The sequence below is a fragment of the Symphalangus syndactylus genome, chromosome 9 (genome assembly GCF_028878055.3).
Source record: "Symphalangus syndactylus isolate Jambi chromosome 9, NHGRI_mSymSyn1-v2.1_pri, whole genome shotgun sequence".
Lineage (NCBI taxonomy): Eukaryota > Metazoa > Chordata > Mammalia > Primates > Hylobatidae > Symphalangus > Symphalangus syndactylus.
The window spans coordinates 63,634,457-63,652,347 of record NC_072431.2 but is presented as its reverse complement, the minus strand read 5'-3'; the positions used below and the strand labels follow the sequence as shown (position 1 = coordinate 63,652,347).

Sequence of the window (17,891 nt, the reverse complement as noted above, 5' to 3'; positions counted from 1 at the left end):
TGTGGGAATACCTTAGGAAGTAATGTAGCATACAAAGCTACAGTACAATCAACACAATCACCAATATATAACACCCAGGCATTAAATGTGTACATTACTCACAACTTCCACTAAGTTTAATGAAGATTTACAATATACTCCAAGAAGATACAGCTTTAAGTCAGTAAAATATCACACAAATTTCTGTGATACATACAATCAAAAGGTAGGTATTAAAAGAAAATTAAAATATCAAGTCCCATTAAAAACATAATTGTAAATATAAATTGAGAACTGGGAACACTACTTTAAAGGCAGCTGTTAACCAACCGCATATTTGTTCTCCTCTACGAAACCACTAATAGCCTAATAAAGAAATATGCCAATCTGCCAACCATACAGTACAATTGTTGAAAAACCATACTCAAAGAGCTTCCACTTGCAGAAATTCCCAAAAGAGCAATTTTCCCCCAATATATAATATGCTTTAAGACTTCTTTTGTTAAAACAGTTCTAAACGCTGTTATGGGAAATTAAAAAATGAAGAATGTTTATTAAATATATACCACTCAAAATGTTTCCGGTTTCAGTTTTCAATTGTTACCATCAAAAATCTTCATATATATATTTCAATTTCATTCATTCAATAATATGAAAAAGCCTGCGTTGCCAGGCCTAAATTAACTCCCTACAGCCATTTTTTACATAGCTCAGTACCTGAAATACACTTAGAAATTGTCTCCTCTAGGGCATGTTTCTTATTCTCCGCTAGAACCAGACCTGAGAAGGTATCATCTGATAGTGTGTGAGCATCCATCAACGGCTCAAAACATTAATGACATTTGAAAAGTATATGTCGGATTCTCACAAGTTGCTACTCCACTGCCGATTTGAATGTATTAAAAAGTAGGGTACAGGCCAGGCGCGGTGGCTCACGCCTGTAATCCCAGTACTTTGGGAGGCCGAGACGGGCGGATCACCTGAGGTCAGGAGTTTGAGACCAGCCTGGCCAACATGGTAAAACCCCTTCTCTACTAAAAACACACAAAATTAGCTGGGCGTGGTGGCACGCGCCTGTAATCCCAGCTACTCAGAAGGCTGAGGCAGGAGAATCACTTGAACCCTGGAGGCGCAGATTGCAGTGAGCCCAGATCCTGCCACTGCACTCCCGCCTGGGTTAACAAGAGCTCAACTCCGTCTCAAAAAAAAAAAAAAAAAAAAAAAGGTGGGGTATCTTCAGCATAATGCAGTATTTGGTAGAGCTAGTGGAACTTCTCCAAAGCATTCCAAGTCTTCACAGGACAAGAAAAAAACCAGATTACCACCCCACCACTTTAAAGTGCCTTACCTTATAACATAATGACAAGAAAGTGAGGTAATATTTAAATTAATTGAAAGTGAAGGAGTAACATTCCACCTTCTTCTGTTGATTGACTTACAGCGATGAGGTAGGAAAAGCGGTGGATTCTACTCCTCTTTTATCATTCGACCTTCAACAAGTCAACCTCCACTCTCTGGGCCAACTCGGCAAACCAAGCCCGAGGACCCGACCACCTCCAAGATCCATTTCAGCTGCAAGATGCTACAGCTCTATCTCTCCAAGAGCCTTCTTCCAGCATGGACTGATTTTCCAGGTCCCTTTGAGTGTATACTCCCCACAAAGGGACTCTCACAAATTGCACTCCAACAAAAAATGAGATTATCCTCTAAAGTACTGCGTTAAAGTGAGGAGCAGGGAGAAATGAAATCACTCTCAGAGACACTTCCTCCTATACAGAAGCAAGCAAGAAACTGAGAAATCAAGTCCTTCCGAACAGAAGGGGCTGAGAAAACTCATAACACATTACCCTTCATTCTTAAAGCTTTCAGTCGCCAAAGAAATGCTTGATTCCGAAATCGTTTTTCTTTTTACAGATACGCCTCAAAAACGATTCTTCAGGCACCCATAAAAAAAAAAGCAAATAAAAGCTGCACAACTTTTCACTAAAAGATAATGCTTATGCAAGAAATCTTAGTCATGATGAGAGGATGCTTCCTTTGTAAAACATCCAATTTCATGTTCCTAAGATACAACATAAAAACTTCACGGCTTGTTTTTTGTTGTTTTTTTTTTTTTTAACTTTTAACAAATACCAATCTCCTTCTAAACCTTCAAAATTTCAAACCTGTGTCTGCCCAGGGAAGGCAGGCATCAGCTCCTCCAGAGGCAGTTTCCTTCCCTCCCTTTCCTCTAAGTGGGGAATCTCATTCCTAGTTTTCTGCCCCAGGGTCCTGTCAGTTCATCCCGGCCTAAAGTCCCCTCGGGAGAAGAAAAAAACGCCAAGTATCCCCGAAGAGATCGGGGTAAGACGCAGTTGAGACTTGCACACGCCGCATCACGAGGCCGCGCGAGTACAATTTCAAAACTTAAGCTGCAGATTTCATTTAAATTAAAAAAAAAAATTTGTCCTCCCTCTCTCTCTCTCTTTCTTTCTTTCCCTCTGTGGCCCAGGCTGCAATCTACTCGGCTCCCTGCTGCCCGCGCCGGCTCCCTGCTGCCCGCGCCGCGTACTACCTGGGACTGCCGGCGCGCGCCACCGCTGCCTGCTTTTTCTCCTTTGGCTGCAGGCACGCGTTCGCCATCTTGGCCACGCTGGTCGGCAGCTCCTGACGCCGAGTGCTCTGCCCGCCTCAGCCTCCCGAGGTACTGGGACTGCAGACGGAGTCTCGCTCACCCGGTGCTCGGTGTTACCCGGGCTGGAGTGCGGTGGCATGGTCTGGCCTCGCGGCAGCCTCCGCCTCCCAGCCGCCTGCCTTGGCCTACCAGGGTGCTGGGATTGCAGCCCCTGCCCGGCCACCCATCGTCTGGGAAGTGAGGAGCGCCTCTGCCCGGCCACCCTGTCTGGGAAGTGAGGAGCGCCTCTGCCCGGCCGCCCCGTCTGGGAAGTGAGGAGCGCCTCTGCCCCGGCACCCACCGTCTGGGAAGTGAGGAGCGCCTCTGCCCGGCCGCCCCGTCCGGGAGGAAGTGAGGAGCGCCTCTGCCCGGCTGCCCCGTCCGGGAGGAAGTGAGGAGCGCCTCTGCCCGGCCGACCCGTCTGGGAGGTGAGGAGCGCCTCTGCCCGGCCGCCCCGTCTCGGAAGTGAGGAGCGCCTCTGCCCCGCCACCCACCGTCTGGGAAGTGAGGAGCGCCTCTGCCCGGCCGCCCCGTCCGGGAGGAAGTGAGGAGCGCCTCTGCCCGGCCGACCCGTCTGGGAAGTGAGGAGCGCCTCTGCCCGGCCGCCCCGTCTCGGAAGTGAGGAGCGCCTCTGCCCCGCCACCCACCGTCTGGGAAGTGAGGAGCGCCTCTGCCCGGCCGCCCCGTCCGGGAGGAAGTGAGGAGCGCCTCTGCCCGGCCGCCCCGTCCGGGAGGTGAGGAGCGCCTCTGCCCGGCCACCCATCGTCTGGGAAATGAGGAGCGCCTCTGCCCGGCCACCCATCGTCTGGGAGGTGAGGAGCGCCTCTGCCCGGCCACCCATCGTCTGGGAGGTGAGGAGCGCCTCTGCCCGGCCGACCCGTCTGGGAGGTGAGGAGCGCCTCTGCCCGGCCACCCATCGTCTGGGAAATGAGGAGCGCCTCTGCCCGGCCACCCATCGTCTGGGAGGTGAGGAGCGCCTCTGCCCGGCCACCCATCGTCTGGGAGGTGAGGAGCGCCTCTGCCCGGCTGCCCCGTCTGGGAAGTGAGGAGCGCCTCTGCCCGGCCGCCCCGTCTGGGAAGTGAGGAGCGCCTCTGCCCGGCCACCCATCGTCTGGGAAGCGAGGAGCGCCTCTGCCCGGCCGCCCCGTCCGGGAAGAAGTGAGGAGCGCCTCTGCCCGGCCGCCCCGTCCGGGAAGAAGTGAGGAGCGCCTCTGCCCGGCCGCCCCGTCCGGGAAGAAGTGAGGAGCGCCTCTGCCCGGCCGCCCCGTCCGGGAAGAAGTGAGGAGCGCCTCTGCCCGGCCACCCATCATCTGGGAAGTGAGGAGCGCCTCGGCCCGGCCACCCATCGTCTGGGAAGTGAGGAGCGCCTTGGCCCGGCCGCCCCGTCTGGGAAGTGAGGAGCGCCTCTGCCCGGCCGCCCCGTCTGGGAAGTGAGGAGCGCCTCTGCCCGACCACCCACCTTCTGGGAACTGAGGATCTCCTCTGCCCGACCACCTATCGTCTGGGAAGAAGTGAGGAGCGTCTCTGCCTGGCCACCCCGTCTGGGAGGTCTACCACGGAGGCCAGACGCAATGTGGGGGCTGGACGTGGTGGCTCACGCCTGTGGTCCCGGCACTCTGGGGGGCGAGGCGGGTTGATCACTTCGGGCTAGGAGTTCCGAGACCAGTCTGGCCAACTTGGCGAAACATGAAAAATACAACAGACAAACCAACCAACCAACTCAGTGACAACAAAACAGGTCTACCCTGGAGTCATACTCTAATTTTTTCTATTTTCCTCCCTTTCTGATCCTTTATCCCACTTTCTTTTTCTTCCTCTTCCTTCTCCCTCTTCTTTGTCAAATAGAGGATTGAGTTACTATCACTGATCCACATAAAGTCCCTCATTTATTTTAACTCCCACCCCCCATTTTTATTCCCCAACTTCCCATGTGCAACCTTCCTAATATGTTTGATACGCATCTTTTTGTATGTATTTTTAGAAAATGTTTATTGTTTTTGTGTGCAAAAAAAATTTAAAAAAAAAGTTAAAAAAAAAAAATTTGTAAAAAGCAAAGGAGGAAACATAGCTCCCCCTCCCCACGCCTCCTCCTCCCTCCCGAGTCCTCAAGGCCTAAAGCCAACCCAGAGGAGGTAACGGGGATGGGGGATGCGCTCCACGCCGGCCAGACCCCGGGACAAAGTGCGGGGCCCGAAGCGGGCCCTTCTCCCTCCAAGGCCAGTGCGCCCCCCCCCCGCCGAATCCCCGGGAAGGATCGGCGGGCGCAGGCTGAGACTCAGCCTCCAGGCCCGCGAGCGGCCGGGGCGCGCTGATAGCTGCGCCGGGCGGGGGATGCGCGGCTGACCTGGTTTCGCGAGCCCCAAGCCCTACCCCGGCCCTGCCCGGCCCGCGCGGCTGGAAAAGGATACTCCCGGGTGCGGAAGGCCTCCTGAGTGTGCGGGATGGTGAAGAGCGGTTCCTCTCCGGGCAACGGCTTCACCAGCGGGGAGGGCTTGCGGCCCAGGAGCGGCGCCATCGCGGCGGGGACGGTGGGGACTGGCGGCTGCTGGGGCCGGCCCCGCGGCGCAGCACTATGCCCCTCGGCCCGGACCTAGCGCCAGGCGCCCGGGGGTGGGGTGGGGGAGGGGAGGGGTGAGAGGACGGCGCGAACTTCGGCTCCCTCACCGCCGGCGCGGCCGCGCGGTACTCGTGGAGCGGAACGCCACGGCGCAGAGCTCCCGCGCACAGCGCCGCGCCTCCCAGCAGCCCCCCGCCGACCTCCGCTTCGGGTCCCAGCCGCCGGCAGTCACGACTCCTCCTCAGCGGCACCAGAGGAAATTATTGAAAAATGGCGGGAGATTCCCTTCCTCCTGCCGGCCCGGCCTACGCACAGACTTAACTTGCTCCCCTGGGGCGCCGGTGGCGAATGTTCCAATAGACGGAGAGCTGGTCAGCGCTCACAGCCTATTGGCTCGGAGGAGCTGCCGCTCCACGCCTGGGTCCCGCCCCCCTGCCCCTGTCGCGCAGTTGGGTTGCAGCGCACTAGAGGGCAGTCTGAAGAGGTGAAAGGTCACGTTATGTAAGCGCCCGTGATAGGCGTGCGGGCCTTCGACGGCCGAGTTAAAAGTGGGGACAAGGCTGGCCGCGGTGGCTCACGCCTATAATCCCAGCACTTTCGGAGGCCGAGGCGGGCGGATCACGAGGTCAGAAGATCGAGACCATCCTGGCTAACACGGTGAAACCCCGTCTCTAAGAAAAATACAAAAAAATTAGCCGAGCATGGTGGCGGGCGCCTTTAGTCCCAGCTACTGGGGAGGCTGAGGCAGGAGTATGGGGTGAACCTGGGAGGCGGAGCTTGCAGTGAGGCGAGATCGCGCCACTGCACTCCAGCCTGGGAGACAGGGCGAGACCCCGACTCAAAAAAAAAAAAAAAGTGGGGAACAGCGGCGGATGAAGAGGACAAGAACTCAAAGAGGTCAAGCTGGAGAAGCCCTTCGCATACACACATACTGCGCCATCTGTCACCGACGACGACACCGACATCGGGTACCACTGTCCGTGTGGTGCGCCGGAGGGGGTGGGGGAGCGCGCGGCCACGGGCTTTGTCATTCCTCTGGGGCTCCGCCCCCTTCTTAAAGGCGCCCTGCTCGGCCACGCCCGGGTGATGCGCGGGTGGGGCTGGGCTGCAGAGAGGGGTTGGCGGGAAGTGGCCCCGGGAGCTTCCCCTAGCAAAGGTTCCGCGGAAGGACAACTTGGGTGTCAGCTTTGCTTACCCCAGAGTTAACTTCTGGGCGAGAGGGTGGTTGAGATCTGGGTAGGAGTATACTGCTTGTTTTTAGGGGCTGGCTGGAAAGTAGAATATAGAAGCTTCTTTGGAGAAATAGATTAAAAGACGTACCTAGTTTTTTGTTTTTTGGTTTTTGTTTTTTTTGAGACGGAGTCTCGCTCTGTTGCCCAGGCTGGAGGGTAATGGCGCGATATCGGCTCACCGCAACCTCCGCCTCCCGGGTTCAAGAGATTCTCCTGCCTCAGCCTCCCGAGTAGCTGGAATTACTGGCGTGCACCACCACGCCCGGCCAATTTTGTAGTTTTAGTAGAGACGGGGCTTCTCCATGTTGGTCAGGCTGGTCTCAAACTCCCGACCTCAGGTGATCCGACCGCCTCGGCTTCCCAAGTTTTTTTTTTTTTTTTTGAGACGGAGTTTCCCTCTTGTTGCCCACGCTGGAGTGCGATGGTGCAATCTCGGCTCACTGCAACCTCTCCCTCCCGGGTTCAAGCTATTCTCTTGCCTCAGCCTCCTGAGTAGCTGGGACTACAGGCGCGCGCCACCACACCCGGCTATTTTTTGTATTTTGTGGAGAGGGGGTTTCACCATGTTGGTCAGGCTGGTCTCCGACTCCTGATCTCAGGTGATCCACCCGCCTCGGCCTCCCAAAGTGTTGGGATTACAGGCGTGAGCCACCACGCCCGGCCAGAACTGTGACTCTGGTTTTTTTTTTTTTTTCTCCCATGATGCTCGGCACCTGGCTCGGAACATTGTAGGTGCTAGTGAATACTATTTGAATGAATTGGATCTACCTTTTATTTTTTATATTTATTTTTTGAGGAGACAGGGTCTTACTTTGTTGCCCAGACTGGTCTCGAACTCTTGGCCTCAAGCAGTTCTCCCGCCTCTGCCTCCCAAAGTGCTGGGATTAGGCGTGAGCCACTGTACCCAGCCAGGATGTCTCCTTAATAGGTACGTCTGGGCCAGGCGCAGTGGCTCACGCCTGTAATCCCAGCACTTTGGGAGGCTGAGGCGAGCGGATCACGGGGTCAGGAGATTGAGACCATCCTGGCTAACACGGTGAAACCCCGTCTCTACTAAAAATACAAAAAATTAGCCAAGCGTGCTGGCTGGTGCCTGTAGTCCCAGCTACTCGGGAAGCTGAGGCAGAATGGCGTGAACCCGGGAGGCGGAGCTTGCAGTGAGCGGAGATGGTGCCACTGCACTCCAGCCTGGGCGACAGAGGAGACTCCGTCTCGGGGGAAAAAAAAAATAGGTACGTCTGGCCGGGCACGGTGGCTCACTCCTGTAATACCAGCATTTTGGGAGGCTGAGGCGGACGGATCACCTGAGCTCGGGAGTTCGAAACCAGCCTGACCAACATGGAGAAACCCTGTCTCTACTAAAAATACAGAATTAGCCAGGCGTGGTGGCGCATGCCTGTAATCCCAGCTATTCGGGAGGCTGAGGCAGGAGAATCGCTTGAACCCGGGAGGCAGAGGTTGCAGTCAGCCGAGATGGAGCCCAGCCTGGGCGACTAAGTGAAATTCCATCTTAAAAAAAAAAAAAAAAAAAAGCAAAAGGAAACAATTTGATATTTCAGAACAGCATCTCACTTTGCACATGTGAACTGGGCACCATAATCATTTCAGCGCTTGGGTCTGCTGTGGGCTAGAATCCATTCCTGGTATTGGTGAAGATGGGATCTGAGATGGGAAAATCGGCGATGGGCTTGGTTTCAGCCATGTGAACTCCAGGTACCCTGGAGAGCCATCCAGAACACAGCTGGAAATTCTGAGGGAGGAAGTGGGAGCTGGAGGTGGGGCTTGGTGGTCACAGAACAGAAACTTGAGCTTCAGGAACCATATAGAGCTTATGGAGAGATCCCAAATAAGGAACAGTGCTCACCTCGGGGAAATGGATTTATGGTTTTTGCGTTTTGTCTCATTTTGAGACGAGATCTTGCACTGTGGCCCAGGCTGGAGTGAGTGCAGTGGGGGGTCATAGCTCACTGCAACCTCCACCTCCTGGACTCAAGATCCTCCCACCTCAGCCTCCAGAGTAGCTGGGACTACAGGCACGCACCACCATGTCCCGCTAAGTATTTTCTTTTTTGTAGAGACGGTGACAGGGATGGGGTCTCACTGTGTTGCCCAGGCTGACCTCAAGCCCCTGGCCTCAAGGTTTCCTCCCTCCTCAGCCTGTCAAAGTGCTGGGATTACAGGCATAAGCCACCGCACCAGGCCTGGAATTACAATTTTTTTTCTTTTCTTTTTTTTCGCCCCTCCTTTTTCACTGGAATTACAATTGATGTGATTTTATTCTTTATATTTTTCTATATTTTATGATTATGTTTTTATAATGACTACATTATTAGTTTGTTTTTGAGACAGGGTCTCACTCTGTTGCCCAGGCTGGAGTGCAGTTGCACAATCTCAAGTCATTGCAACGTCCGCCTCCCAGGCTCAAGTGATCCTCCCACCTCAGCCTCCCAAGTAGCTGGGACCACAGGCACGCAACACCATGCCCAGCTCTTTTTTTGTATTTCTGGCAGAGACAGGGTCTCACCATGTTGCCCAGGCTGGTCTCAAATTCCTGAGCTCAAATGATCCGCCCACCTAGGCCTCCCAAACTGCCAGGATTACAAGCGTGAGCCACCACTCCTGGCTCTTTTTCTTTCTTTCTTTTTTAAAATACATTTGAAAAACTATTTTAGGCCGGGCAGAGGTGGCTCACGCCTGTAATCCTAGCACTTTGGGAGGCCGAGGCGGGCAGATCACGAGGTCAGGAGTTGGAGACCAGCCTGGCCAATATGGTGAAGAGACTGAGGCAGGAGAATCACTTGAACCCAGAAGGCAGAGGTTGCGATGAGCCAAGATCCCGCCACTGCACTCCAGCCTGGGCGACAGAGTGAGACTCCATCTAAAAACAAAAACAAAAAAAAATATTTTAATAGAGACACGTCTCACTATATATTGCCTGGGCTATTCTCAAACTCCTGCCTCCTGGGCTCAAATGATCCTCTCACTTTGGCCTTCCAAAGTGCTGGAATTACAGTCATGAGCCACCGCACCTGGCCCTGGTTTTATTTCTCTTAATGGCCTCTCCTTCCTTTTTAGCCCACAGGCTCAGCCTTTGACCTCTCTCTTGAGCTCCGCCGCCTCAGGGGCAACTAGATAGCATCAATTCTAGCAGCCTAAAATCTTGAACTGTTTCCCCTTCCTGTCTTTCCACAGCACCTGCTTCAGGCCTTTATTATTTCTGCCCAAAATTGCTGTGATATTGACTTTTTGCTTAAAAAAATGTTTTCAGTTGCATTCAAATTATGTATTATCATGGTAAAATTAAAACAGTTCCAAAAAGAAACATATATCAGTGTGCAGATGGATGGATTTTTAAAAAACATAAAAACATAGTTCCAAAGAAAATCAAATACTCCTACAAAAAGCAGCCTGGCCACACTCCTCTAACCACTTCCTGCTCCCCTGGGGCATCCATTTCCAACTCCTTAAACGTTTCCTCTAGTCTTTAGCTCTATATTTTTATTTTTTTTTATTTTTATTTTATTTTATTTTATTTTATTTTTATTTATTTTTTTTTTTGAGACGGAGTCTCACTCTGTCGCCCAGGCTGGAGTGCAGTGGCGCAATCTCGGCTCACTGCAAGCTCCGCCTCCCGGGTTCACGCCATTCTCCTGCCTCAGCCTCTCCGAGTAGCTGGGACTACAGGCGCCCGCCACCACGCCCAGCTAATTTTTTGTATTTTTAGTAGAGACGGGGTTTCACCGTGGTCTCGATCTCCTGACCTCGTGATCCGCCCGCCTCGGCCTCCCAAAGTGCTGGGATTACAAGCGTGAGCCACCGCGCCCGGCCCGAGCTCTATATTTTTAATAATTCATATACTGCTATTTTCAGTTTCAGTTTTTTCTTTTTCCTTTTTTTTTTTTTTTTGAGACAGGGTCTCGCTGTGTCACCCAGGCTGGAGTGCAATGGTGTGATCAAAGCTCACCGCAGCCTCGAAGTCCCTTTCTCAAGCAGTCCTCCAGCCTCAGCCTCTAGAGTAGCTGGGACCACAGGCATGTGCCACCCAGTTAATTTTTGTACCTTTTTTTTTTTTTTTGAGACAGAGTCTCGGTCTGTTGCCCAGGCTGGAGAGTAGTGGTGCAATCTTGGCTCACTGCAACCTCCACCTCCCGGGCTCAAGTGATTCTCCTGCCTCAGCCTCCCAAGTAGCTGGGATTACAGGCTCCTGCCAGCACCCCTGGCTAATTTTTGTATTTTTAGTAGAGACAAGATTTCACCATGTTGGCCAGGCTGGTCTCGAACTCTTGACCTCTAGTGATCCACCTGCCTTGGCCTCCCAAAGTGCTGGGATTATAGGCGTGAGCCACCACACCCAGCCTAATTTTTGTATCTTTTGTAGAGACAGGGTCTTGCTGGCTATGTTGCCCAGGCTGGTCCTGAACTGCTGAGTTTAAACGATCCGCCCACCTCGGCCTCCCAAAGTGCTGGGATTACAGGCATGAGCCATCCTGCCTGGCCTAGTTTTTCAGTTATAAATATTAGCTGTTGACTTTCTTCAGTGGAAGATGAGGACTTAGCCTCACAAATACCACGCACACATGCGAACATATTCCCAAAAAATTGTATTGCAATTGGCTAAATCAGCATGCAGCGTATAACTTATGATTATGCATTATTCACAGATGATTCATGTGGTAAACTCATTACATTTCCTTTCTTTTGTTGTCTCTGGATGACTTCAGTCTGTTTTTCCTTCGTTTTCTCTGGACCTATCTCTGCTCCGTCCCCAGGCTGACAGAACTGTAACTCTTCTCTCAATATATGCAAACACATCCGGCAGGCACTGTCCTTCCCATCTGTCTCCCTGTCTCCCCTCTCTTTCCTCTCCATAGTATCCAGCACACCGTGGCACTCTAATGTTTACAGCTTCCAATGGATGGTTCCTTAAAGCAAACAGAATTAAACCAAACTGTGGCCTGACCTTCGAGGCCCTCCACAATCCATCTGCCACCTTGGTACTTCTTCCCTCAAACTCCTTATGCTTTCAAAACCTAGATTTATCTAGGTTTCTTTTTTTTGTTTTTTTTTGTTGTTGTTGTTGTTTTGCGATGGAGTCTCACTGTATTACCCAGGCTGGAGTGCAGTGGCACAATATTGCCTCACTGCAACCTTGCAACCTCTGCCGCCCAGGTTCAACCGATTCTCCTGCCTCAGCCTCCCAAGTAGCTGGGATTACAGGCGCCTGCCACCACGCCCGGCTACTTTTGTGTTTTTAGTAGAGATGGGATTTCACCATCTTGGCCAGGCTGGTCTTGAACTCCTGACCTCGTGATCCACCTACTTCAGCCTCCCAAAGCGCTGGGATTACAGGCGTGAGCCACTGCGTCCAGCTGGTTTTTTTGTTTCTTTTTTCTTTTTTTTTTTTGAGATGGAGTTTCACTCTTGTTGCCCAGGCTGGAGTGCAATGGCGCGACCTCTGCTCACCACAACCTCCGCCTCCTGGGTTCAAGCAATTCTCCTGCCTCAGCCTCCCGAGTAGCTGGGATTACAGGCATGCGCCACTGTGCTCAGCTAATTTTGCATTTTTAGTAGAGACAGGGTTTCTCCATGTTGTTCAGGCTGGTCTCGAACTCCCGACCTCAGGTGATCCGCCTGCCTCGGCCTCCCAAAATGCTGGGATTACAGGCATGAGCCACCATACGTGGCCGGTTTTTTTGGTTTTGTTTTTTGGTTTTTTTTGTTTTATTTTTTTGAGATGGAGTTTCCCTATTGTTGCCGAGGCTGGAGTGCAATGGCCGGATCTCACCTCGCCGCAACCTCCGCCTCCCAGGTTCAAGTGATTCTCCTGCCTCAGCCTCCCGAGTAGCTGGGATTAATGGTGCCTGCCCCCACGCCCGGCTAATTTTTTGTATTTTTTTTTAGTAGAGATGTGGTTTCACCATGTTGGTCAGGATGGTCTCCAACTCCTGACCTCAGGCAGTATGCCTGCCACTGCCTCCCGAAGTGCTGGGATTACAGTTGTGAGCCACTGCACTGGCTTATCTAGGTTTTAAAATACTATGCCAGCCAGGTATGGTGGCTGTTGCATGTAATCCCAGCACCTTGGGAGGCTGAATCAGGAGGATTGCATGAGCCCAGAAGTTTGAGACCAGCCTGGGCAACATAGTAACATCCTGTCTCTACAAGTAATTTTTAAAATTTACCCAGGCATGGTGGCATGTACTGTAGCCCCAGCTACTCAGGAGGCTGAGGTGGGAAGATCACTTGAGCTTGGGAGGTCAAGGCCACAGTGAGCTGTGATTGTCCTCCTGCCCTCTAGCCTGAATGACAGAGTGGGACCCTGTCTCAAAATATAAAAAAAATTAAAACGATTCCCCCGTAAAAAGATCCAGGGCTCCTTGAAAAATGGCTGGGGCTGGACAAGTCCAGGGCCGGGCACCATGGCTCACACCTATAATTCCAGCACTTTGGGAGGCCAAGGTGGGTGGATCACCTAAGGTCAGGAGTTCAAGACCAGCTTGGCCAACATGGTGAAAACTCGTCTCTACTAAAAATACAAAAATTAGCTGGATGTGGTGGTGCATGCCTGTAATCCCAGCTACTTGGGAGGCTGAGGCAGGAGAATTGCTTGAACCCAGGAGATGGAGGTTGAAGTGAGCCTAGAGAATGCCACTGCACTGCAGACTGGGCGGCAAAGTGAGACTCTGTCTCAAAAAAAAAAAAAAAAAATGTTAGTCTGGAACATTTCATACCTGACAGTAAGGCACTGCTCAAATCATGATGCAGAAATGTCAAAGGGCACAGACGCTAACTGGCCCAATCTTGAACAATTTGGACATTTATTTTATTTTATTTTATTTATCTATTTAAAGAGACAGTCTCACCGTGTCACCAAGGCTGGAGTGCAGTGGCGTGATCTTGGTTCAGTGCACCCTCCACCTCCTGGGTTCAAGCGATTCTCTTGCCTTAGCCTCCCAAGTAGCTGGGATTACAGGCATGCACCATCACACCCGGCTAGTTTTGTATTTTTTATAGAGATGGGGTTTTGCCATGTTGTCCAGGCTGGTCTCGAACTCCTGAGCTCAAGCAATCTACCCACCTCGGTCTCCCAAAGTGTTGGGATTACAGGCATAAGACACCGTGCATGGCCATAAAATTTCTTGGGTGTGATTTCGTAGTCTAGTTGTTTTAGGGAACGTCTTTGTTCTTGGGAGATAGAAGCTCAAGTACTTAGGGGTAAAATGTCTTAGTCCATTTGCGCAGCTCTACCTAAATCCCTGAGACTGGGTAATGTACAAGGAACAGAAATTTATTTGGCCACAGTTCTGGAGACTGGGTAGTCCAAGATCAAGGTGCTGGTTCTGTTATCTGGTGAGGGCTGCTCTCTGCTTCCAACATGGTGCCTTGATGTTGCAATCTCCTTGTGGGGAGGAACCTGTATCTTCACATGGCAGAAGGCAGAAGGGCTAGAGAGCCGAACACTGCTGAAACCTTTTATAAGGGCCTTACTCATATTCATGATGGAGAAGCCCCATGGCCTAATCACTTCTTAAAAGCCCCACCTTTTGGCCGGGCGCGGTGGCTCACGCCTGTAATCCCAGCACTTTGGAGGCCGAGGTGGGCGGATCATGAGGTCAGGAGATTGGGACCATCCTGGCTAACATGGTGAAACTCTCGTCTCTACTAAAAATATGAAAAATTAGCCAGCGTGGTGGCGGGCACCTGTAGTCCCAGCTACTGGAGAGGCTGAGCCAGGAGAATGATGTGAACCCAGGAGGCGGAGCTTGCAGTGAGCCGAGATCGTGCCACTGCACTCCAGCCTGGGCGACAGAGCGACACTCCGTCTCAAAAAAAAAAAAAAAAAAGCCCCACCTCTTAATACGATCACAGTGGCAACACCAGAATTTTGGAGAGGACATATTCAAACCACAGCAGTGTCATAATGTTGCAACCTATTTTCAAGTAATTCAGCCAAAAAGCTGGGGGGAGAAATGTCTGTAGGCCGGGCATGATGGCTCATGCCTGTAATCCCAGCACTTTGGGAGGCAGAGGTGGGAGGATTGCTTGAACCCAGGAGTTTGAGACCAGCTTGGGCAATATAGTGAGATCTCATCTCTACAAAGAAAAAGTTTTTTTGGCCTGACGTGGTGGCTCACGTCTGTAATCCCAGCACTTTGGGAGGCTGAGGCAGGTGAATCACCTAAGGTCAGGAGTTCGAGACCAGGCTGAACAACATGGCAAATCCCCGTCTCTACTAAAAATACAAAATTAGCCAGGCAGGGTGGCGCATGCCTGTAATCCCAGCTACGGGAGGCTGAGGCAGGAGAATCACTTGAACCCGGGAGTAGGAAGTTGCAGTGAGCCAAGATTTCACCATTGTACTCCAGCCTGGACAAAAGCAAAACTCCATCTCAAAGAAAAAAAGAAAAAAAAGATCTGGTATCCAAATTTCTCAAGGCCCAACTCAAACACCACCTATTCTATAAACTTTTTTTTTTTTTAAGATGTCTCACTCTGTCATCCAGGCTGGAGTGCAGTGGTATGATCTCAGCTCACTGCAACCTCCACATCTCAGGTTCAAGTGATTCTCCTGCCTCAGCCTCCGGAGTAGCTGGGACTACAGGTGCCTACCATGCCCTGCTAATTTTTGTGTTTTTAGTAGAGATGGGGTTTTGCCATGTTGGCCAGGCTGGTCTCAAATTCCTCACCTCAGGTGATCTGCCTGCCTTGGCCTCCCAAAGTGTTGGGATTACAGGCATGAGTCACCACGCCTGGCTCTATAAACTTTCTATGATCTCAAAGCCTCCAAGATTCTTCTCCAGACCCTAATGGTGTTCCACCTTCACCACCCCTCATGGCTCCTACTTCACCTTTTCTACTGCATCGGACCATAAGCTCCTTAAAGGCAGTAACCACATGTTTACCAGTTGTACTTTACAAAGAACCTACCAAGATTATGTTTGCAACAAATACAGTTGTCCCTCAGTATCCACAAATTCAACCGATAGTGGATCAAAAATACTGGATTCAAGAGATGCAGAACATGGCCTACTGTGGGACTTGAGCATCTGCAGGTTTTGGTATCCACCAGGGTCCTGGAACCAACCTCTCCAGATACCAAGGGACAACTGTATTTGTAAAATATTTTTATTTATTTATTTTTTTGAGACAGAGTGTTGCTCTGTCACCCAGGCTGGAGTGCAGTGGCACGATCTCGGCTCACTGCAACCTCCACCTCTGGGGCTCAAGCTGGTATTACAGGTGTGTGCCACCATGCCCGGCTGATTTTTGTATTTTTAGTAGACAGGGTTTCACCGTGTTGGCCAGGCTGGTCCCGAACTCCAGGCCTCAAGTGATCCACTTGCTTCAGCCTCCCAAAGTGCTGGGATTACAGGCATGAGCCACCACGCCTGGCCAATATTTTTATTTTTTAATAAGACAAGGTCTCTTTCTGTTGCCCAGGCTGGAGCACAGTGGTGCAATCATGGCCCACTGCAGCCTCAACCTCCAGGGCTCAGGCGATCCTCCTGCTTCAGCCTCAAGAGTACATGGGTCCAGAGGTGTGCACCACAACACTCAGCTAATTTAAAAAAAAAAAAAAAATTATTTGTAGAGATGGAGTCTCCCTTTGTTGCTGAGGCTGGTCTCAAACTCCTGGACTCAAGCAATCCTCCTCCTCAGCCTCCCAAAGTGTTGAGATTACAGGCATGAGCGACTGCACCCAGCCCATTATACTTTCCTTTGTTTAAACACATTTAAACAGTTATGCTGGCCAGGCATGGTGGCTCACAGCTGTAATCCCAGCACTTTGGGAAACGGAAACCGAGGTGGGTCCAGCCTGGGCAACATAGTGAGACCTTGTCTTTACAAAAAAAAAAAAAAAAGGGTCGAGCACAGTGGCTCACGACTGTAATCCCAGCACTTTGGGAGGCTGAGGTGGGTGGATCACGAGATTGAGAGTTCGAGAACAGCCTGGCTAAGATGGTGAAACGCCATCTCTACTAAAAATACAAAAATTAGCCAGGCACAGTGGCAGGTGCCTGTTATCCCGGCTACTCAGGAGGCTGAGGCAGGAGAATTGCTTGAACCTGGGAGGCAGAGGTTGCAGTGAGCCAAGATCATGCCATTGTACTCTAGCCTGGGTGACAGAGCAACACTGTGTCTCAAAAAAAGAAAAAAAAAAACGTATTTTATGTACCACATACAATTACATTATCTGTGAAATTCATTTGACAATTTGATTTTATATGTCTCTTTTTTTGAGACTCCGTCTGTCGCCCAGGCTAGAGTGCAGTGTCATGATCAGGGCTCACTACAGCCTTGACCTCCTGGGCTCAAGAGATCCGCCCACCTCAGCCGCCAAGCAGGTGATGCTACAGGCATGCACCAACATGCCCAGCTAATTTTTGTTTTTGTTTTAGATATGAGGTTTCACCATGTTGCCCAGGCCGGTCTCAAACTTCTGGGCTCAAGCAATCCTCCCAAAGTGCTGGGATTACAGGCATGAGCCACTGTACCTGGCTGTTACTTTTTTTTTGAGACGGAGTCTCACTCTGTCGCCCAGGCTGGAGTGCAGTGGCGCAATCTCAGCTCACTGCAAACTCCGCCTCCCGGGTTCACGCCATTCTCCTGCCTCAGCCTCCCAAGTAGCTGGGACTACAGGCGCCCGCCACCACGCCTGGCTAATTTTTTGTATTTTTAGTAGAGATGGGGTTTCACTGTGTTAGCCAGGATGGTCTCGATCTCCTTACCTCGTGATCCGCCTGCCTCTGCCTCCCAAAGTGCTGGGATTACAGGCGTGAGCCACCGCGCCCGGCCGGCTGTTACACTTTTTAAAGATTATTATTATTTATTTTTTTAGAGACAGAATTTCACCCTGTCGCCCAGGCTAGAGTGTAATGGCGCAATCTCGGCTCCTTGCAACCTCTGCCTCCCAGGTTCAAGTGATTCTTGTACCTCGGCCTCCCGAGTAGCTGGGACTACAGGCACCCGCCACCACGCCTGGCTAATTTGTTGTATTTTTAGTAGAGATGGGGTTTCACTGTGTTAGCCAGGATGGTCTCGATCTCCTGACCTCGTGATCCGCCTGCCTCTGCCTCCCAAAGTGCTGGGATTACAGGCGTGAGCCACCGCGCCCGGCCGGCTGTTACACTTTTTAAAGATTATTATTATTTATTTTTTTAGAGACAGAGTTTCACCCTGTCGCCCAGGCTAGAGTGTAATGGTGCAATCTCGGCTCCTTGCAACCTCTGCCTCCCAGGTTCAAGTGATTCTTGTACCTCGGCCTCCCGAGTAGCTGGGACTACAGGCGCCCGCCACCACGCCTGGCTAATTTTTTGTATCTTTAGTAGAGACGGGGTTTCACCACGCTGGTCAGGCTGATCTCGAACTCCTGACCTCGTGATCCGCCCGCCTCAGCCTCCCAAAGTGCTGGGATTACACGTGTGAGCCACCACGCCCGGCCTACATTTTTTTATTTGTTAATGAGACA

General features: G+C 51.5%; 1 protein-coding gene across 1 annotated transcript in view; it reads right to left on the bottom strand.

The window, feature by feature from the left end:
- The window catches only part of LOC129490681 (ephrin type-B receptor 4-like), a 79,647-nt gene extending 73,455 nt beyond the window's left edge, over positions 1 to 6,192 (bottom strand). The window contains 1 exon segment of the mRNA XM_063646335.1: positions 5,041 to 6,192. Within this exon segment, the coding sequence (XP_063502405.1) occupies positions 5,041 to 5,147 (107 nt within the window). The 5' untranslated portion in view covers positions 5,148 to 6,192.
- Between the last annotated feature and the right edge of the window lie 11,699 nt (positions 6,193 to 17,891).